The sequence below is a fragment of the Triturus cristatus genome, chromosome 2_2, assembly GCF_964204655.1.
Source record: "Triturus cristatus chromosome 2_2, aTriCri1.1, whole genome shotgun sequence".
Lineage (NCBI taxonomy): Eukaryota > Metazoa > Chordata > Amphibia > Caudata > Salamandridae > Triturus > Triturus cristatus.
Window position 1 is genome coordinate 720423523 of NC_140582.1, and position 23690 is coordinate 720447212.

The 23690-nt window shown below is 46.8% G+C and overlaps 1 protein-coding gene across 1 annotated transcript in view; it reads left to right on the forward strand.

Annotated features, from left to right (window-relative positions):
• The first annotated feature begins 8857 nt into the window (after positions 1-8857).
• Positions 8858-23690, forward strand: part of CYP4V2 (cytochrome P450 family 4 subfamily V member 2) — a 344463-nt gene continuing 329630 nt past the window's right edge. The window contains exon 1 of the mRNA XM_085641978.1: positions 8858-9157. Within this exon, the coding sequence (XP_085498104.1) occupies positions 8962-9157 (196 nt within the window). The 5' untranslated portion in view covers positions 8858-8961. The remainder of the gene's footprint in view (positions 9158-23690) is intronic.

Genomic DNA, 23690 nt, shown 5'->3' on the forward strand with positions numbered 1-23690 from the left:
CTCCCCCCGCAAGCCTCATCCTGACCCTGCGCATCCCCTTCATTCCATTCAAGACCTTCTGCCCAAATAGATACAGCCTGTGCAGGCGGGGCTCCCTGCATGGAGGTACCTCAGGTACCATGCTGCCCTGCGGCAAGATCCCTGTTGCGCTCTAATACACCTAGCACCAGGCGCTTCTGTGCTCCCGCTAAGCCACACCTCAACAAGCCCCCCCTGTCCAATGAAACAGGGGTCCATGTGCTCTCCTACCCCAATCTGCCCTGCACTCTCTCGCATGCTGGCACCTGTGGGGTCTGCTAGTACAAAGGCTTCATCCTCTGCTTCCCTGAAGCAATCCTTCTCCTCCCTGGTCTGCCCCTCCCGACTCATGCCTGCCTCAGAGAAGATCTCCTCCCTGTCATCATCCTCAATCTCCCCCATATTGCGCTCACTAGAGAACTTAGGAGCCTCCAAGAAACTTCCCCCATTCTCCCTCCCACTTCCGGATGCAGTGCGTGCATAGACAAGTGTCCCATCCACCGCCATCACTCTGCCGGCCTCATTCGGGCCCCCTGTCTCTAACCTAGTACCGGACAAATCCCTTGCTCCTGCACCTCCTGCTCCCATGCCACCCACGTGGGCGTCCGTAGCAGCGCAGGCATTGGCCCCTGTAATCGCCTCGAGTGCTTACATGCTCTACCGGCATAGAGAGAGAGGGCCACCCTCGCACAGGCATCGCCCCTCAGCCAACCCCTGTTGCGCTCTTGGGGCCTCTTTCCAAATGCAAATGCAGCCCCATCCCCATTCCTCACAGCCCAGATATTAGACCTGGCTTTTTCAGCAGGTTTATCCACAGACTTTTTGCTTCTTGGCCTCATATTTTTTACCCAGTTTTTGTTGGTTTTAGGACCTTGGGCACTGTAGCACTACTATTCAGTGCTAAAGTGCATATGCTCTCCATGTAAATTGTGTTTATGAATCGGTGTTTTCATGATTGGCCTATTTGGTATACTACTTAGTTCCTAGTACAGTGCACTGTATGTGCCCAGGGCCTGTAAATCAAATGCTGATAGTGGGCCTGGAGCACTAATTGTGCCACCCACAGAAGCAGCCGTTCTGAGGGTTCTCAGACATGCCACTGCAGTGTCTGCATGCAGTTTTAACTGCCATGTCGACCTAGCAAGTGCACCGACTTGCCAGGCCCTAACCTTCCCTTTTCTTACATGTAGGCAACCCCTCAAGTAGGCCCAATGTACCCCCATGGGCAGGGTGCAGTATATGTGAAATGTAGAACATGTACTGGTGTGTGTGACATGTCCTGATAGTGAAATACAGTGTATTTTGTTTTTCACTCTTGAAAGGCTATTTGTTCCATAGGATAGAGTGGGAAATATTTTCTTATTTCCTACCAGCTTACAAGAATAACTTCCCATTGGGACAAGATTGAGATATAGAGTTTGGACTCTCTGAACTCAGAATTTAATCACACATCTTTTAGTAAAGATGGTTTTTAAATTATGCCAGTTTTAGAAAGTAGGCTTTTCATTGCTTATACATCCTATGTGCCTCTGCTCGGTTGTGGATTGACTGTCTGGCTGTAAAGTGACATGGGCTGTGGATGTGCATTCGTTGTAGACAGCCCCTGGGTGGGGGGGGGGGTTGAGGTGTGTCCCGCCTTTCCTGGATGAGTGGGGGCTGGGCTGAATAGACCTGGGCTGCATTTAGAGTAGTGAGAGGAGATTTCCTTGCACCTGAATTGGCCCTGTCTGCCTTACACAATGCTGTCTCCACCTCCTGCCAGGAAGCTGGGCTAGAGAGGACGGAACTGGTTTGGAGTGAGCTGAGAGTCTCTCTGCCACAAGAGCACAAAGGAAAATGTGGTATAAATATTGGGGCCCAGTCCCCAAAACTTTAGATTTCTTCTGGACTCAGAAAGAACCTTTGCCAAGGAAAAGAGCTGGGAAAACTGAAGGAGACGTACTGCCCCCTTTGCTGTGTGCTGTGTGCAATTGGCCTTCAGTGGCTTTTTCTGCTAAGGCGAGGACCATGACTTTTTTGTGTGCTGTGTATCCTGCTTGAAGAAGATCTCCAAGGGCTTGGTCTAGAGCGTGCCTCCTGTTCCGAAGTCTCAGGCACACAAGGACTTCATTTCCTCCTGCACCTGGAACTGCTGTTTCAGCTGCCGCAGAAGGAAGTAGCAACTCTGATGCCGTTACCGAGGCCACTGCCTGCACTGGAGCCGAGGGCACCGCTAGGGATGCTCACGACGCACCGCAGCCCCAACCTCATCTACGCCGGTGCTCCATCATCGCAGAGCCGATACCTGATGTGGGTGAGCTCCCAAATCGATCGACCCTGCCTCGTCATAAGGAACCGATGCCTCACCTCCCCTGCATCGCAGTAAGGAAATGACGTCTCAGCTCCCCTGTGGTCATAAGTAACCGACAAAGCATCACCTCCCCAACGCCATGCACCGTCTTTGTTTTCATCGTTTGTCAAGGTACTGTTCTTTGAGGTCCATGTGACTCCAGCCCTGACACCGCGCACCTTGCGGTCGGTGCCGCACTTTAAGATTTTCATCTGTCTTGATGTCGTAATAGCCCAAGGTGGAGTTATTTGTTGCTACAAGCTTTCTTTTTTTGAATAACCTATCCTTGGTGAGATCTTGATATATGTAAGGTGGATTTTTGTCATATTGGTCTTGTTTTGTTTAGATAAAGATTCCCCATTTTTTAGGTCTCGCCTGACCCAGTGCATGCGCTGGTCTGGCGAGACTTATTGAGAGGGCTCCAAAAAGTGCTACCAGGCCAGCCTAGAGCTACAGTGCATGTGCGCGCGCGCGCGCGCCGCGCTTTACCACAATTACTTTCACTTTCGCGGCTGCACAGCCGCTTTGATGTTTGATCGTGATCCCGATCGCGATCACTTTAACTTAAGCGGCCGCACAGCCGCTTTGCATAGCCAATAGGTCTCGCTTTTGGGACCTTATACGTATTTAGTTATGCAACTGTTGCATGGCTAAACACTTATAAGGTCCCAAAGGCGAGACCTATTGGCTATGCCAATGCTTGTCTAAACTGGTCTGGTGTCCATTTGTAGTGTTTTCACAGTGTTACTGTATGTGTGCACAAATGCTTTACACACTGCCTTTGAAATAAGCCTGGCTGCTCATGCCGAACTACCAAGCGGGTGAGCAGGGGTTGTCTAAGGGCGTAACTCCCTTACCCTGACAAGAAGCAAGGGTCCCTACTTGAACAAAAGTGCAAACCATTGCCAACACCAGAACAGCAGGGTTCAGGCGCGACGGAGAGCAGGCCATTATCGCAGCTGCGCCCCCTGCTGATGCCCTATGCCTTGGCTGACCTCCACATGCTGCGTCACTCGCCAGCAGATCCAGCCACCCAGTCGTGACCGGCATGGCTCACGGGTGGGGGGGCAGAAGCGGGGTGGGGCAGCAGGGGAAGGGGGTCACGCAGGGAGGGGGGGTTCAATAATAAAAATTCCCGGGTCCCAGGTCCCGCGTCTTCACTGCTCGGTCTGCTCCTGCTCTTCTGCCTCCAGCAGGAACAGGAAGCAGGGAGCCTCTCTTCCCTACCCTAAGCAGCGTTGTGATTGGTCGGGACGCCCCCCAGCAAGGGGCTGTAGGGAACTGCATGTTCTCCATGTATGCTGCAATGCAGCCTGCATGGAGAAGAACAGACTGTGCATGACTGGTTTGGGCGGCCCGAGAGGGCCGACCAAACCAGTCATGCATACTCAGGAATGGGGAAACCACTACTGTCCTGCCTGGGCAGCTCCACCTACCTGCCCGCCCGCAATGCAGAAAGAAACATAAAATGGTAATAACCAAAAGTTATTACCATTTTATGTTTTGACTTTCTCGCACTGTGAGAAAGCAGTGGGGCGAAGCTCCTCCGCCCTCGTGGAGGAGCCGCCCCTGCAGCCGCCCCACCTCTTCCAGGAACCGCGACCTTGGCTTCAGATGACATTTCGCTAACCAGCAGTTATTGAAAGCAAACTACTCACAAGACGCTAACTAACAATTTCACAAAACTCAAAAAAACGCTCTGAGAAATGCTACCAGCCACCGTGTCACCACTAAAAAATGGTGGCTGGTATCAGAAAATGGCTGCATCTATACCCCTGGGCTACATTGTAGTGTAATCCAGATTCCCAGACCTGAGGCGGAAGCCGGGCTCTGGCGGTACACTTTTTACTTATTTTAAAATTGTTTACATTGTGTCACTTGCTTTTAACAATTGATATCACGAACTCCCAAAAGCCTACCTGATCCGCTGACAGACCTCATACCACGCAGCCGACTGATCGCTGCGGTGGTAATTGTTTGTTTGTTGTTTGAGCGGCCGCCATCGCAGGTGTGCTCGCTAGCCACGCCCCCTTGAGGCCACGCCCCCTGCCCTGTTATAAGGCGCCGTTTCGCAAGCCTCTTCAGAATCCAGATTCACAGACCTGAGGCGGAAGCCGGGCTCTGGCGGTACACTTTTTACTTATTTTTAAAATTGTTTACATTGTGTCACTTGCTTTTAACAGTTGATATCACGAACTCCCAAAAGCCTACCTGATCCGCTGACAGACCTCATACCACGCAGCCGACTGATCGCTGCGGTGGTAATTGTTTGTTTGTTGTTTGAGCGGCCGCCATCGAAGGTGTGCTCGCTAGCCACGCCCCCTTGAGGCCACGCCCCCTGCCCTGTTATAAGGCGCCGTTTCGCAAGCCTCTTCAGAATCCAGATTCCCAGACCTGAGGCGGAAGCCGGGCTCTGGCGGCACACTTTTTACTTATTTTAAAATTGTTTACATTGTGTCACTTGCTTTTAACAGTTGATATCACGAACTCCCAAAAGCCTACCTGATCCGCTGACAGACCTCATACCACGCAGCCGACTGATCGCTGCGGTGGTAATTGTTTGTTTGTTGTTTGAGCGGCCGCCATCGCAGGTGTGCTCGCTAGCCACGCCCCCTTGAGGCCACGTCCCCTGCCCTGTTATAAGGCGCCGTTTCGCAAGCCTCTTCAGAATCCAGATTCCCAGACCTGAGGCGGAAGCCGGGCTCTGGCGGTACAATTTTTACTTATTTTAAAATTGTTTACACTGTGTCACTTGCTTTTAACAGTTGATATCACGAACTCCCAAAAGCCTACCTGATCCGCTGACAGACCTCATACCACGCAGCCGACTGATCGCTGCGGTGGTAATTGTTTGTTTGTTGTTTGAGCGGCCGCCATCGCAGGTGTGCTCGCTAGTCACGCCCCCTTGAGGCCACGCCCCTTGCATCTCATTTCCTATAACATGTGCCTAGGCAGGGAGCGCAGCTTGCCTAAGGCAAGCCCGTCTGCGCCCGTCCGCGACAAGACCGCGACAGGCGCAGGAAACTCTGCCCATCCTTCCTCCCACATCTCCTACCAACCTAGCGACCTCCTTCAACTACAGGTCACTAAACAGTGTCCATGTATACTAGACCCAGCCGCACTTTCTGGCCCAGTCAGTTGCAAACACTGCCACTGGTCTACTGGCCTCTTCTCAACTATCCCATCGGCCAATACACCTCAGGCTCCCCTGCCCTCCCTCAAAGGTGGTCTGATCAACGCACGATCCATGTGCAAGCACAACCAAGATATACACGACCTTATCTTGGAGTCCGACCTAGACTGCCTCATGATAACTGAGACATGGCTGACAGCAGATAGTAATCCTGATATTGCTGTTGCCCTTCCCCTAGGATATTCGCTCCTCAGGGAAGATAGAGCTAAGGGCCGAGGTGGAGGTGTCGCTATCATCCTTAAAGACACCCTCCCTTGCCACACCTTTAGTCTAGAGCCTTTAAAAAAGACAGAAGGACTAGGCTTCTCTATTAAATTGAACGAACATACTTCGTTCACAGGCGGTCTGATATACCGCCCACCCGGTAACGCATCTGAGTTCCTCGACTCACTGTATGATTCCTTAGGACAATTCTCACTCAGATATCCATTCTTCACCCTCCTTGGTGATTTTAACCTTCATCTAGAATCGAAAATAGATGCTCAAACCATCAATTTCGTACAAACCCTCGACATGTTCAATTTTAAGCAACTTGTCACCTCACCAACCCACTCCCTAGGCCACACCCTGGATGGAGTCTGCACAAACTCTCCCTCCTTGATCACACTATCCCCTTTGTCTCAGATCTGGTCTGACCACTCCCGAATTCCATTCCACATTCTGAGCGAAAATTTACCCAACCGTAACAAAGCTGTCTCTCGCCCTGATAATCATATCAATTGGAAAAAGGTTCAGGATAACATCACTCTTAATCCCTCAATGCAAACTCAAGCACCCACCCTTTCCGGCATTGTCGACACCGACGCCGATCTTTTTCACAACTGGATCACTCAAGAAATTAAATCCAGACTCCCGCCACCACGCCCTCGCACCTCCCGGGAAAAAACCAAAACAAATGCCCCCTGGTTCACACCAGGAACTTGCAAATGCGCATCGGCTATGTAAAAAAGCAGAAAGAAACTGGCGAAAGACATACGAGGCCACTAACCGTATTTCCTATATCGCGACAAGGAAAAATTACCTGTTGGAAATCAAACTGGCTAAAAAAAACTACTACGTCAACGCCATCAAAAACGCTGGCCAAAAACAAAAGGTGCTGTTCGCTATAGTTAAATCCTTCACGCAGCCTAAGGCACTCGTACCTGAAATCCCCCCTTCCCAGAAATTCTGTGACCAAATTTCTGATTACTTCGAGGACAAAATTGCCTCTATCCAAATCAATTCCCCCCCCCCCACCACTCCCCTTGTGCCCCTTCCACTGGTCCCCCAAGGCTGCACACTAAGTAGTTTCCCCTCTGTCACTTTTGAGCAGTCGAGAAAAGCCATCCTGGCCTGCAAATCGGGCGCTCCGTCCGATCCTTGTCCCCCTAAGATACTTCACCAATTAATTGACGAGGTTAACCCGACCATCAACAACCTAATCAACTCCTCGCTTAGCTCAGGTTCAGTACCCAGTCGTTGGAAAAAAGGAATAGTCAAACCCCTTATGAAGAAGGCAAATAAATCCCCAACTGACCTAACCAACCTCCGCCCAATTTCGCTACTCCCGGCTTTGGGAAAAATTACGGAACACCTAGTCCACAACGAACTTAAACGCTACCTGGATGAAAACAACCTTCTTCATCCCCAACAATCTGGTTTCCGCCCCAAGCATTCGACAGAAACCGCTCTTATCGAACTGTCTGACACCATAAAATCCCTAAAAGATCAGAGAAAAAACTCCATTCTAATCCTCCTCGACTTAACGGCGGCGTTTGATACCATCTCCCACGCCATCCTCATCAGTAGACTCAGGGACATTGGCATCTCTGACTCCGCCCTATCTTGGTTAAAGTCTTTTCTCTCCGACCGATCCCAAACAGTCGCTCTGGGCGCATTCCACTCCAAAGACAAACTTGTCCCCTCAGGCGTCCCGCAAGGATCCATCCTTAGCCCCCTCCTTTTTAACATTTACCTTATTCCCCTTCTTAATTTGATAGAATCATTCGGCATACCTGTCACTTCGTATGCCGATGACACACAACTCATTGTGCCACTGGACGAACGATCCACCAAAGCTGAACTTAACCTGAAACACTGCCTGACCGAAGTATTTCGATGGATGGACAACAACCATTTGAAATGCAACTCGAGTAAAATGGAGATCCTCCCGATTGGTATCAACAGCTCCTTCTCTCCAGCACTTTGGTGGCCGGATAATTCTGCTGCCCCCCCCCCAGACAGTATCGTCAGCCCGGAATCTCGGCGTAATCTTTGACTCCGAACTCTCCTTTGAGCAGCATGCCAGAACCGTCGCAGGCAAATGCTTCGGAACGATCAGATCCCTGAGAAAGTTCTTCGACTTCCTCCCCGTCGATGCCAGAAAAACAGTAGCAGTAGCACTCATAATCTCACGACTGGACTACTGCAACGGCCTGCTTGCAGGAGTCAAAAAGAGCACCACCCAAAAACTGCAGAGCGTTCTGCATACAGCTGCCCGTCTTGTCTTGGGCCTACCCCGCCGATCCTCTATCTCTGCAGCGCTTCGTTCACTTCACTGGCTCCCCCTTCACAAGAGGATTCTTTTCAAAATCCTGATTATAGCCTTTCGTGCCTACAACCAAACAGGCCCTAAATATCTCACCAAGCGCTTTCCCCACTATTTGCCCAACCGTCACCTTCGTTCGACCCACGACAACCTCATCCTTCCCCCTAAATACAATCTGAAAACGAAGGGTGAGAAGACTCTCAGTTTCCTTGCAGCCAAAGCTTGGAACAAACTGCCCAAAACACTCAGACAACAAACCCAGGAAAAACCCTTTAGAAAGCTCCTAAAGACATGGATCTTTAATCTCTCGGATGATTACTCCAAAGCTTCCTTATAAATTCTCATGGTCTGGGTCTTTCAGGATCCTCAGCGCCAAGATGCTCCCTCCGGAGCGTACGTTGCGCTTTAGAAATACCCCTCAAATATCAAATATCAAAAACAGCTCAAACCTTGCAGCAGTCGCCAGACTGCTCCATTCCCCAAACTTTCCTTGGGGGGCAGGCCTCCCTGTGGTCAGCTGCCCCCCAAGACCCTATCCCCTTCTAGGTATCAAAAGGAAAGCAAACGCTAATGGAGCCAGCCATTTTATAGTTTAGGATTGGCCAGTCAGGGACTGTCCTGAATTGCGTTTTCTTAAGTTCATGTGGTCATGGGTTATCTTACCAGTACGACTCACTCTACTTATTCATGCAAGCTCCTCCCAGTGTCCACCCTCACGTTAGTTATGCGGAAGCTTCAAGTGCTGACGCTTTAAGCTCTCTGTAAAAAGGGGCGGGAAGACATATTTCGCACAGCTCTAGTGATAGCGATACCTCTATATACCACTCCTTCTTCCTGCCTCGCACACTGTAGGCACGGTGCCGTAACTATTCAGAGCTGACAGCGCCACTCATAATGTTGCTGGACGGGGGCGCTCAGGCGCTTTGGTGGACGGCTGGGGCCACGTTGTTGTGTGCTCTGTTTACTTTTTTCACACTGCCTTTGCTGCGTGACTACATCAGAAAATGGAACATTATGAAGCGGATTCCAGGCGTTAGCCCTACTTATCCTCTTCTGGGAAATTCGTTACATATGAAGCCCAACAGCGGAGGTAAAATGTGTGTTTCTGTCTACCGTGTCTCTTTCACAATGACCGAACACGATGGCAAAAAATGTGGCTTCTGCGCTACACGCATGCCTATTGTTCTAATATATTGTTTGGCAAGAACTTTACCTCTTTCTCTTTAGCCGTCTACACTGGCGGTGATCCTTTAATCAATGTAAAGGTTTTAAGTGCATCTCACAGGCACGTTTTCTTAATGACACTTATGCCACCTGCTATCAGAGGTGATGGGTGCAGGGCTCAATCCACACAAGGATGCCTGTTCAGACTAGTTTTTGAGACCAAGCAATTAATATAAGTACAGCCCTTAAATGATTGTTACTTGATACGTCAAAGCTCATGAAAACATCTGCTTCTTAATATCATGGCATATTTAATTCATAAAACGCAAAACATCCAGGACTGTGAACGCCTAATAAAAAGTATATCATTATTTGAAAGTAAATCCCCCTTTACTTTATTTTTACTTTTTTCAAACTAGTAAAACATACGAACGTTTTCAAAAACATCCTATTTTTGAAGTGTTATTGTGGCTTGACGAGACGGGAAAACGTTGTGAAGCATGGCTAAATAGTATTCGTATGGAACAGATTCGGGTGTCATTTTGTTGTGTAAAATGGAGAGTAATTAACGACTTGAAGATAAGCCCCCTTGCTTGTGGGTGTCTTCCCGCTTGTTCTGCGGTAGTTACGCCCCTGGTGCTGTGATGATCAGCTCTCGTTCAGCTGTTGTGGAGTGGAGCTAGATTTCGCCTGCTGTTAAGGTATGCATTGGCAAATTCAACATTAAACGTTTTTTTCTAGACTAGTCCAAAGGATAATAAAAAGTTACAGTGGTCGGTTTCTGATTGCTACGAGTTTTGATTTCCCCTCTCCCCTTACTGGAGCAATCTGCCTGCTGAGCGGGTCGTAGGGTGCCACGATAGGAGTGCCGCAGAGCAGTGCTAACCAGACCCGTTAGACAGTGCTTACTTTGGAAAACAATAAGTGCCTGGGCTCAAGGTTTTACCCCGCTGCCAGCTCTAAAAACAAGCATTGGCATAGCCAATAGGTCTCGCCTTTGGGACCTTATAAGTGTTTAGTTATCCAGCACAATATCCTTGGTGCAACAACATCAAGTGTTGCATGGCTAAATACTTATAAGGTCCCAAAGGCGAGACCTATGCCAATGCTTGTTTTGAATGAGTGGCTCGTGCAGGTATACCTCTGTGAGGTAGAGAAGCTGCAAGTGCTTTTACAGGAGCCCCTGTGACATTGTGCCTCTTCAAAATGTATCTTGGGTCTGGTGTAATACTTCTAGCCCCTATTCCCATCTTCTTGCACCCAATGCATACTTAAATGTCCCATGCACAGGCAGGGTTGACACTCCTATTACCTCTGCCTTCCAGTGACACTTTACCCATCACAGGTGGTGGTGGACGTAGTGGTGTTGGTGGTGGTGGACGTGGTGGTGGTGGATGTGGTGGTGGTCGACGTGGTGGTGGACGTGGTAGTGGTGGTGGATGTGTGGTGGTGGACATGGTGGTGGTGGTAGATGTGGTGGACATGGTGGATGTGGTGGTGGTGGACGTGGTGGTGGAGGTGGTGGAGGTAGTGGTGGTGGACGTGGTAGTGGTAGTGAACGTGGTGGTGGTGGTGGTGAACGTGGTGGTGGATTTGTTGGTGTTGGTGGATGTGTTGGTGGTGGTGGACATGGTATTGGTGTTGGTGGTGGACGTGGTGGTGGAGATGGTGGTGGACATGGTGGTGGTGGTGGATGTGGTGGTGGATATGGTGGTGGTGGAGGACGTGGTGGTATTGGTGGACGTGGTGGTGGATGTGGTGGTGGTGGATGTGGTGGTGGACATGGTGGATGTGGTTGTGTTGGTGGTAGTGGATGTGGGGGTGGAGGTGGACATGGTGGTGGTGGACATGGTGGTGGTGGACGTGGTGGACGTAGTGGTGGTGGACGTGGTGGTGGTGGACGTGGTGGTGGATGTGGTGGTGGTGGACGTGGTGGTGGATGTGGTGGACGTGGTGGTAGACATGGTGGTGGATGTGGTGGTGGACGTGGTGGTGGACATGGTGGTGGACATGGTGGTGGACACGGTGGTGGACGTGGTGGTGGACGTGGTGGTGGACGTGGTGGTGGACGTGGTGGTGGACATGGTGGTGGTGGACGTGGTGGTGGTGGACGTGGTGGTGGTGGACGTGGTGGTGGATGTGGTGGTGGTGGATGTGGTGGATGTGGTGGTGGTGGACATGGTGGTGGTGGATGTGGTGGTGGTGGATGTGGTGCTGGATGTGGTGGTGAACGTGGGGGTGGATGTGGTGGTGGTGGACGTGGTTAAAATCTTGAAAGATGTAGTTAAAGAAAGGTTAAAGACAGTGGGTAGAAGGATGTAATGTACACATACAGGTTGTACACATATTGAAATCATACAAACTTTATAGGCAATGTGCTAAAAACAGGCATATAAATGTGCTTTTTTAAAGGTTGCTTGCCTCGCCTGGTGAGGTACATATTTCCTTCCTAGACTAGATTTAATAAAATGATGTGCAATCTTTAATTAATAGTTGATTTGGTAAACAGATGGAGTTAAAGCTCTGCACGTGGCAGACGCACTCAGACGAAATTATTCGCCGTGTGCTTTTACAATGCACCACGCATGAGGGAGCACAAAATAAGTTTTATTTGTGTCAATTATATAAAAACCTTTAATCAATCGCTTCACCCTTCGATTGGCTGTGATACCATCACCGATGTAATGCCAGTTACAAATCAGATATTTCTATAACCAGTGCAAGTTTAATGTGAGGTAACAATAAAAAAAAGATTTTCATGTAAATGTGTATTTTCAAAGTAATGCCCAACAAATGTGTTTGCTTTCCTAAGAAATATTGTTATTTATACAGTAAACTTGTTAGTACTAGTATTACTTTCTCGGATGAAATACATCACAAATTGTCTTGTGAGGCTCTATTTCGGTAATTGAGAATAACTGGCAATGATAGCGAACACAATACACTTCACACAATGGATGTCAGTGGTACATGAAGCGAGAAGAGTGCACCAGCAAGCTACGGTACTGATATCTTAAGGATGACATTGTGGCATTGGAAACATTATGCAATATGCCGGCCCGCAGAAAAGCTGCATTTAATTAAATAAACAGCAGTTGGCTGTTTAGCTTGAACTAAGGACAAGAAACTTTCTTTCTGTCTGAGATGACGTAAATAAATTCAAGTATTCTGCCCTCGTCAGATTTGTTTCGGCCACGCAGCTGAAAAGCTATCGGTTCAGCCATGTCCTCGGCCTCCCTGCGCATAAAAACAAGCACGAGAAAAGAAAAAAAAACAAGAAACTTTCTTTCTGTCCGAGATGACGTCAATAAATTTGAGGATTCTGCCCTCGTCAGATCGATTTAAAAAACAGGACTCGACGATCAAAAGAAGGCTATGAAAGAAAACAAGGCGTGCGGCCGAGTGGTGCACTTAATCACCTGTGAAAGACAGCTGGCGTCTGCGCGCGTGCACGCTAGCATGAATGCAAGCGCTAAGCCAGCCAAAGTGTGGGGTAGCACTTTGAAAACTCACCTACTAAATGTTTCAGAGCAGCGCATGCGCTTGCTCAGCGAGACCTACAAAACAAACAAGGGAGTGGGTTGGGGGACGAGGCAACACAAAGAAAGGGAGTGTGGAAGAGAAGGATGTGGGTGGGTAAAAGGACACCCGAAAGAGAATGGGGATGCACACAGACAAAGGAACATGGGCGCAAGAGGCTAGAGTCGCAAGCGGATGTGGAGGATAGACAGGAGTGGCTGGTGAGGTAAGCTGGCAACAGAGGGTGGGCGGGAAGTAATGGGGAAGCAAGATGACAATGGAGGGTGGGCAGGGCCAGACTGGTTACTGGGCATTTTATTCTAAATAAAAAATGCAAAAACAAATTGTTTTAAAGTTTGTTTTAAGTACTCTTTAAAACCAACCATTTGTTTTCGCATTGTTTATTTAGAAGTGCTGCAAATAGGAACATGGCCAGCTGGTGCCCAGCATCAATACTGGTCCCATACTGATAGGTCCGGTAGTCACTCCGGCCATAAGGGCAGGCAAGAGGCGATGGGGCATTGACAGTGGTGAGTGGGTGGAGGGGGATGGGGCTGCACACTGACAATGGAGGGGGCAGGGGATATGAGAGAGGGAGCTGACAATGGGGAGTGGGCGGGAGCATGTGGGGCAGCAATCTGATAATGGGTGATGGGGAATCAAGCTGACAAATGTGGGGGGATGGAGAAACACACGGACAACGGAGATTGGGCAGGATGGGCTGGGGAAGCAAACGGGCAATGGAGGGTGGGCAGACAGGGCTAGGATAGCAAACGCAAGGGGTGGTGGGGAAACAAGAATGGCAAGGGAAGGTGGGCATGGAGGAAGCAAGAAGGGTGAGAAAGTGAGAAAGATAAAGACGGAGTTGATAGAAGTACATGAGGCACACAGATGGAAAACACCAAAACTCTCGTAGAATGCTTAAACAAAATGAAAAAAAAGTAGCACCTGATGAATAAAAAGTGGAAGGACATGAGTAATGCATCCATGTTCAAGGGGAGGGACAAACACAAGAAGTGAAAGGAAACCCTGTGGAAGCTGGCAAATAGGAAGCAGGAAAATTAGAGTGACAATGAAGCTAACCATTGGTAAGCAATGGGCTGACTCTAAGCCCCTGTAAACTAACAACATGTTTCTCAACAGACAGCACACGCGCTATCCTAGGCAAGACCTAAAAATGCATCCTGGGAGTGTTTCATGTGTTCATGGTTGTCATTAATTATGCATGTAAGAGGTTTTACCTTAATATGGTGAGTGCCAGGGTTAATCCTCACCCTCCCACCCCACACTCACATCACCCTATGTACCTCAAAAACTGAAGACCTGGTTCTTCACCTAGACTCGACAATGGCTCGGCCCATACAGCTCCTGCTTCAGCTCCAGGATACCCTCCTGGGTGAGTTGTGCGCTCTTCAAATTCTCATAACATAACACAACATGTCCAAACAAATGTGGGAAGAAAAACGCAATCCGTGCATACTGTAAACATGGTTACATCTTGCCTCTATTTTAAAATGTGTAGCTCACTGGGGTCTCTGCTTCTATTTACAAGTATTAGCAATTACCTCTTCAAGGCACAAATCATTTTAGGTCCTGCATAGAGGTCAGGTTTCATCATAAAGACACTTTAGCTCTCAAAAATAGAGATTAAGGTTTGCACCAGCTTCTGCCATTTTGCGTAGAGAATCTGGGCTTTAGTGAACTGAATCCTTTTGTAAGCTTTGGATCTGAATGTTCACTTCTTTGTCTGGCATTATGAACACACCTGTGCCCAGATGACTAGCACATAAAAAGAAGTCTTTAAATCCGATAATTTGCATCGAGGGTTGCAATTAAGGGTGGGCGTAGTGCTCCGTTCCGCCCACGGAGTGTACGTAGTGCTGCCTGCTTCGTGGTCCACAAAGTAGGCGTAGCAGGCAGCACTACGCACACGGCACGGCGGAGCAGAGCTGCCCGCCACCTGCCTCCCGCCCGCCCTCATTTTAAAATAATTTAAAGTGTTTTAAAGTGAGAAAATGCCTTACCTGAGGTGCGGCGTCCCGGGGCTCCCTCTTCCTCGCGAGAAATGCGCATGTGCATGCGCGGGCGTCCGCGCATGCGCATTTGTGAGGAAGAAGTTGCGGTTGAAACAGGAAGAGGGAGCCCCGGGACGCCGCACCTCAGGTAAGGCATTTTCTTACTTTAAAATAATTTTAATTAATTTAAACTGAGGGCGGGCGGGAGGCGGGCGGCGCGTAGTGGGGCTACGTGGAGTGCGCGAGTGTGCGTAGATTTGGCCACACTACGCGATGCTCCACGTAGCCCCACTACGCCCACTACGCCCAGGGTTAGTTGCAATAGCGAGAGAGGCGAAGCAACACAGTAATTCAGCTCAGTTGCATAGTGACCCCTCCTCATCCCCTCCGCTTAAGCAGCTTAAGTGGGGGCTGCATGGGACCGTGGGCTGGTGAACTTGATCCCAATAAAACGTTACATTAGTCATTGGTGACCTCTTCCATCTGCAGACAAAACGTTAATAAATATTGGATAAGGAACACCATGACAGAGGCCAAAGGCAAAGGAAAAAGAGAAATGAAAATCACGTCAGGATGAACAAAGGGGACAAAACTGAGAGAGGGACAAACAGAAAAAGTATGCATGAGAGAGATATAACAAAGAAAAAAACATGAGACAAAATAAAGTTAGAAATAAAAAAATGAACAGGAGAAAAAAGGAAGGCTGAAAGGAAGAAACGTGAAACAAAATAAAAAAAAAGTGAAATTTCGGATGGACGGTTGTAGGAATGAATGTTATGTTATGTTATGTTAATTTGGTATTTAAAGCGCGCGGCTACTCCCAGGAGTGTCCCGGCGCTAAGCAAAAAACCACATAACAACCGCAGAAAAAAAGAGAGCACCAAAAGCAGAAACCAGCAAAACAAATTGGAGTTGGAAATGGGAATGTTTGGAAGATTGAAAAAATAGAATGAAAGGATGGAGTGAAAAGGTTAAGCAACGGATAGCTGTAAGGGAAAACAGATGTGTGCTATTGGTGTTTTTATAGCTCGTCAGTCACCCATAAGGTTATTAGCACGTGTAGGGATGAAAGTGTGAAAATATTGAGACATAAAAGGATGAATGAGTGAAAGGATGGGGAATGGACAGATAGTGCGCATGAAAGGATGTATGTTAATGTGAACGGATGGGTACTGGATGGACAGAAAGGTGAAGGGATTGATGGATGAATATAAAGAAAGGGAAAAAGGATTGATAAATAGATGGAAGGTTAATGGTAAGGTGTGTTCACTCTGTGCTCGTCGTAGAGGTATGATTCAAGTGGGGGTGTTTTAGTGTTCTAGCTACTTCTTTGATTCAGGTTTAGCGTCACCTCTACGTGGATGCGTGATAATAAGGCAATTATATATTGTATTGTCTATGAGGAGGGAGCAACTGGCTGAGCGGGGGTGAAAAGGCGGTCTCGTTCTTCACATGCAATGCAGTCATAAATCAGCGAAGAGGAGGTTTAATGTCATTCGACCCCTCTTATCCTGCCGCCCGACACTGTGCTGGAGAGTGCCATTAAGATGGGCCCAAAGTCAACACAAGACCTTTGAATTTTAGTGATGTAGTGTGACACGGTGGTCTTTGCGAGCACCACGCATTTTGTACTACTCCACTGCAGGTGGTGTGAATCTCGGTGATTTTCGTCACGTTTGGGGTGGTTGTGGGTGTAATTTTGTGTGGCACCGCTTCTATTTCCAGAGGATGGCAAACAATAGAATTGTTAACACCACTCCGTTTTTATGTTTCTCTTTTACGATTGTGAAAGGCTTTCCTACTTTATATAGAAATATGGCAACTTTCCAGTGTTGCATAAGAAATGAACACATGTAAAATGTTGAACATGTGACCGAGTGCGTCAATTGCCCTGTTATTTTTCTGGGGCTACGACCATGAGGCACAAGTCAGAGAGCAAACCAATGCTTCTTTCTGTGGCCAGGACAACAAGCATTGGCCGCGAAAGTGAAAGTGATCGCGGACGCGATCAAGCAGGGCGAGACACATAGCGGCTGCGCGCGTGCACGCTCACGTGCACACAAGCTTTAGGCCACAGGCAGCACTTGGAAAACGCGCATACAAAATATCTCGGCCAGACCAGCGCATGCGCTGGATCAGGCGAGACCTAATAACAGGGGTGTCCAAAACCTAGACTGGGTAGTTTTAAATACATTTTAAGCCTCTTTAACCCACCACCAGGCACTTCTTGCCACACTCTTGCAAGTTCTTTTTCGACCCTGCGTTCTCCCTTTGTCACAGTTTTTCGGTCTTTCTCTTCCTCCTTCTTTCCCTCTTTTTGTGTTTTTTCTTTTTCTGGCTCTGGGTAAAAGTGGGTTGAGTAAAAATAAGCGTTGGTCACCAAAAATGAGTGCTGGTGGTCCCCACCTGCCCCTGGCTCAAATTAAGCACTGCAGAGATGCTGGTGACGATCTTGTCCACACCAATTGCAGCCTCCTCTGCTCTCGACGGGAATTCACCAATCGATCCTACCCTTGGGTTTATCTTTTCGGACTGACATACATGGCCTTTGGATGTTAAAATGCCATTGCTTATCTTCGAAATGCTGATTTAATTTGGAAGTATCCTGATCCTAAATGCTGGAAAAGCTGCAGCAGTGAGTTTGTTTGAGAGCTTTTGACAAGTTAGTCCCAGATGATATAAAATACACTTGAGGCATAATCGGGTCTACTGGAATTATAAGGAAGGAAAAGGCAAAATTATGTGGTAGGGTTGACTAAATTATGCAGCAAGAAAAGGTAAATTATGTGGCATAATACAGCAAATTTTCTGATAGCATTACTTAATTATTTTGTCCTTTTTAGGGTTGAGCATGCACAGTTCATGTGTCGCACTTGTGAGGCACTATTGTGTCCAAAAAGGGCTTGGAGCCTGTCCATTGTTTACCATTTGTTGGCTTGTGTTACATTCTTCTTAACAGTTTAGTAATTGGTCGCTGCAGGCCAAACATCATTTCTGTTCCTTTCTGTGGAGCAGGGATCAAGCACTGATTGATTCAACTTGATCAGGGCCCATCCTCTGCTCATGATATGATTGAGTTACAATGGTGTCCTGTTTAGCTTCTAATGCCCTTCAAAGAAACGGCAACACACTCAAGAGTATGAACCCACGTATAAAAAAGGTGATGGGAACAGAACTGTACTTAACTCGGGTTCAGGAAATGTGAACTTGCTTTTAGCTACATGCCAACATTATTGGCAAACCATGGAGCTGAATCAGTAGTTTCAAGGTTGTGACTGGCAAAAACGTGCCCAGCAGACCAAAATTGCAACGTTTGATTTTCAATAGTTAACTCTCTTCCATTTTGTCAAGTCTTCTTTTATCACTTTGCAGACTCGTGTTTTTTTTTTTTGTTTTTGCACATGGATGCAGCCATCAAAAGATGATGGTTATCTTGTTCTAACATATACCTATCTGCCCAATCCACCCCAATCCATACTGCCCCACACCAATCCATCCAAATCCAATCTGCCCCAATCCAATCCAATCCAGTCACCCCACCTCACTCCACAATAATCCACTCACTACAAACCAGCCTAATCCAATACAGTCTGCGCCACTCCACTCCATCCCACTTCAATCCAGCCCATCCAGTCCTCCCCTTTCCTATCCACCCCACCCCAATGTACCCCACACCAATCCACCCACTTTAATCCAGCCTAATCCAACCCACCCCACTTCAATCCAACCCACCCATTCTAATCCAGTCTACTCCAATCTGCTTCAATCCAATCCACTCAACTCCAACCCACCCACTCCAATCCAGCCCACCTCACCCCGCACCAGTCCACCCCAACCTAATTCACTCCACTCCAATCAAATCCACCCCAACCCTATATACCCCACACCAATCCAATTCACCACACTCCAAATTCACCCGACCCCTCCCCATTCCACTCCAATCCATCAAACTCCAATTCAATCCACCCCACCTCACCCCACTCCAGTCTAATCCACCATACTCCAATTCACCCCAATCCAATCCACCCCGCTCTAATCCAATGCACCCAATCTAATCCAATCCACCCCACCCCATTCCATTCCAATCCAATCCAACCCACCCTACTCCACCCCACTCCAATTCAATCCACCCCAGGCCTTAACAAATCTACTCTATGGCAAGTCAGGGCGAGCTATATTATATCAGAAAGTGAAGGAGCAATAAAGATGCCTTTAAATCTTGTTTTTATCTTGTCACGTTTTCTCTGTGTATAGAGACAGAGGCCACAAGTCAGTTTACATCTTCTTACAATTACTTTTCTTTCTCTGACTGCAGAGTTCCAGGATTTTGTAAACTGAACTGTCTGACATGCTGTACAAACTGTGTGAAATGAAAGGCTAATTAATTAGCTAATAAGTGAACGGTACAAACATTTCAAAACATATTTCAGCAGTTATGAAAGCTCATTTTTTGTCAATCTGTGTGATAAAAAAATATTTTGAAAGGATGAAAATAAATCAGATCACTTTACTTGGTGATGTGCAAATTATAAAAATGTTTGCTGAAACTCGATTGTCACAGATTATTGTTTATATACTAGATAGCTTTATCAGTAAAACTGCATGTAAATAGTAAAGTTTTTTCCATTTCAATGGAAAATGTACTGTCCGTAAATGACAGTGCCCTACCACATCATGCTTTAGTAATATATTCATTACTAGCGAGGTTTTAAATATGAACTGAAAAGCACTCCTGCCCCTGCCCTGATGGCAATGCTATTAGTTAACTAAGAGGCAAGTCAGAGATCATGTTTACCCTATAGGTGGGTAGATTCTTATTATACATGGAGAAAACTGTAAGTCTAGTTTATCAAACAAAAGGCTTTTTTGTACAGCAGCAATGCTGAACTCGCATATTAGAAGGTGCTCCCAAATGTGATAATGAAGAAAAAGGCAGCTCTGTGAAATAAAATATTTGATTAGGATCACACAATTTGAGACCAATCTTCGGGTCAAGTACATTACAGCTAGGTCAAGAAGATTATTCAGGTTGCTAGACCTGCAGGTCTAGTAACATTTTTATGACTTTGAGGCCTGCACACACTCCAATCCAATCCACGCCACTCCAATCCCGTCCACTCCACCCACCCCACACCAATCTACTCCATCCACTCCTATCCGCCCCATCCCCCATTCACCCCACTCCAATCCAATCCAATCATCCCAATCCACACCATTCCAATCCAGTCCACTCTAATCCAGTCCATTCCAGTCCACCCCAATTCAATCCAATCCACCCCACTCCACCTCACCCCACACCAATCCAGTCGCAGCCAGCATGACTCATGGGTGAGAGGGGCCGGGAGGGGGTCAGGCAGGGAGAGGGAGTGATGCGGGGGGGGTTAATTTAACAATATATATATATATAATTAAATGTACCTTTCTGCTAGCCGGGTCCCGTGTCTTCTCTGCTCTCCTACTGTCCAGGAACAGGGAGCAGAAGCAGCCAGCAAGGCTCCCTCTCTCCCCTAAGCCAATCACAACGCTGCAAGCAGCGTTGTGATTGGTTGGCACACCACCCAGCCAGGGGCTTATGGAGAGGCCATTTTCTCCATGTAGGCTGCAGAGAAGGGCAGAGTGCGTATGACTGGTTTTGGTGGTCCCAGGGGGATGACCAAACAGTCTTTGCGCACTCAGGAGTGGGCAGGCACACCACTCCTTCCCTCCCCTGCTCTCAGAGCAGCCCCGCCCACCCACCTGTCCGCAACCAAGCATAAAATGGTAATAACTTTTAGTTATTACCATTTTATGTTTCTGCTTGTCGCACTGTGAGAAAGCAGTGGGGCGATGCTCTTCCGCCCTAGTGTAGAAGCCGTCCCCGAACCAATCCACTCCATTCAAATCCACCCACTCCAATCCACCCCACTTCAGTCCATCCGCTCTAATCCATCCTACCCCACTCCAGCCAATTCACCCCAGTCCAATCCAATTCAACCGACTCCAGTCCAATCCACTCTACTTCAATTCAATCCAGTTTACCACAATCCACCCCACTCTAATCCAATCCCATTCACCACAATTCAATCCACCCACCCTAATCCAACCCACTCCACTCCAATACAATTCACCCCAGTCCAGTACAATTCACAGCAATCCACCCCACCTCGCTCCAATCCAGACTTTTACCAGTGGAACCCCAACTTGCTAACATTTTTTATAACCCTATGTAAGTTATGATACCACACATTTCCCTCCCATTAATAAAAAACAAAGAAAATAAAGCAAACCCACATAGATGAAATACAATTTCCAAAATTTTCAGGGACCAATAATATACATATATACAACATGAAGGTAAAAGTACATTGTTCACACACACAAAAACCTATTTCTTTGGTAATAAAAATGGCAGCTCTTTAAGACATCATTCACTTTTGGTCACTCTCTCATCCCCCATTAGACATTTCACCCTTTCGACAGGTACCAACCTGATCCTTAGCAACCACCACACTCGGTAATATGGCCGCCCTACTGAGATTCCATATTCTATGATCTTCTGTTCTGGAAGCTTTTCTGAATACTTTAATTACCTTCTTGGGCGACAAAAATTTGGACCTTAGTACAGTTGACCTTTTCCGAGAGTATCTTATTCTTACCATGTCACTTACTTGTACATTTCTCTTCTTCACATCTTTACATATATCCAATCTCCTCTTTCCCTCGAGCATGTTTTCAATTCCACTGCATTCTTCTCTTGCCCATCATGCCCTAAACTCATACCACTTTTAGTCCTGTCATAAACCCATGAAGGACAAACCAACATATAAGCTTTTATTTTCCGAAACAAATCAACTGGGGGTAAAACCTGCTATCATATGAGGGGTAACTCTAAAGTTCTCAATTTTTTTGAACAGTTCCTTCTTCCAACACTACTGACCTAATACTGCTCTCTGTATGGTTTCCTTTAAAACCCTGTTAGAGCATTTCACCAAGTCGATGGCCTCACGGTAATATAATGCTGTAGTTTTAGGCTTGATACCTCTATACCCAAGAAGCGTTTTTATCTCCATGGACACAAACGGAACTCCATTGTCAGACAAAAGAGTGGAGAGGAAGCCTACTTGTTCAAAATTCAGTTCAAAGAAAACAATAACATCATTTGTCTCAATGGAACTTGTTACTTCAGTCTTCGGCCATCGTGAGTACATGTCAATGAAAACAATGACATAGTTGTTAACACTAGTAACCTTAATAGGACCTAAAACGTCCAAGGCAATATCCTCCCAAGGTTCTTTAGTCAATGTCCTTAAGACTATAAGCTGCACCCTCCACTTAAACGTTTTGTCACACTTAAGCACTTCATACACTCCCTCACAGCTCTTTCCGCTTGTATATCCATATCAGGCCACCAATAGATTTGTTGCATTCTCTCCTTTGAAATGTCAGGATGACTGTCATGGGTGAATGCAATAAGTTCGCCCCATACAGACACCGGAGGAATCAATATCGTCCCTTGTAATAACAACCCCCCCCTGATATGCAAGTTCTCTCCTGACTTTTCAAAACCCTTTCAAAAGAATCTTCCAACTTTACATGTACCTTCCAATTATCTTTTTTGCATTTAATCACATACTGCAAATCCACATCTTTGCAGAGTACAACCACCTATTCGTCTGCTTTTATAATGCTGATCAGACACACCACAAAGTCATTGTTTTCATCACTATCTACTTCCAAATCATCATCCTCACTCTTCCCAATGAGGCATGAGCAACAATCACCTAAATTGTTCTTTACACCCGATACATATGCAACATCAAATCGGAATTCCTACACTGACACTACCCATTTTATTATCCTTGCAGAAATGTTATAAATTCCTTTCTTTTCAAAAGTTTCTTCCAGTGGTTTATGATCTGTTTTGGCAGTGAAATTGCAACACCATACAAACTTTCTCAGCGTATGCACAGCCCAATAAACAGCCAGATTATAGAATAATTTAATTACACACCCCTCAAACTCCTGGAAATAAATAAAATGGTGCGTTCTACACCCTCAAGTTGTTCTAGCAGAATGGCTCCTAAACTCTTCAAACTAGCATCCAACATGATTATACTGTTATGACCCGGTTCAAAACTTTGCAAAAAAGACGCTTGACAGACAGACACAATTTCACCTCATTGAATTCTCTCTCACACTCAGTATTCCATAAAAAGCCAAGCCTTTTTTTTTAACAAAAACCTCATATTTTGTGATTTCTCTGGAATAAACTTGCTGTAATAGTCCAACATTCCCAAAAATGGTGTGGCCATGTTGTTTCTTGTGTCAACCAACTCACTCCTGGGTTCAATTCCGGATGACGTGATTTTGTGCTCGAAGTAGTCAGTTAATCTCTGTGAAATTGAATTTGCACTTCTTAGCCTTTTACTGTCAAACTATTCTCTCTTTACCTTGAAGAACCTCATGCAAATGATGATTCTGGTCCTCTATGTCACACTCAAACACCAAAACATGATCCTGATAAATGTTCACACCAGACACACCTTTCAATATGTTTTCCATCATTCTTTGACAAACAGCCCCAGCTGAAATCAGCTCAAAAGGCATCCTCTGAAACCAAATGACGCGATAAACGCTGTCAAGTCCTGTGAATCATAATTAAGGCTCCCGGTTTTCCATTTAAATGGGTGTTTACATATAAATACAGACAGAAAACTTTTATTCCTTTGTCTGTATTTATAAATAGAAATGGAAAAATACTTACCAACCGGCTTTATGGTGTCTATGTGCTACCCTGGAAAATCAGTGTCTAAGGCGCACAGGGGTTAGGAAAAGAAATCTGAAACTGCTACTGCGATGTACTGCAGATTCTTCTCCCCTCTAAATCACCCCGCCCTCCCGAGTCTGGGCTAAGCACTCTTCTGCCAAGTGAGACTGATCTGATAA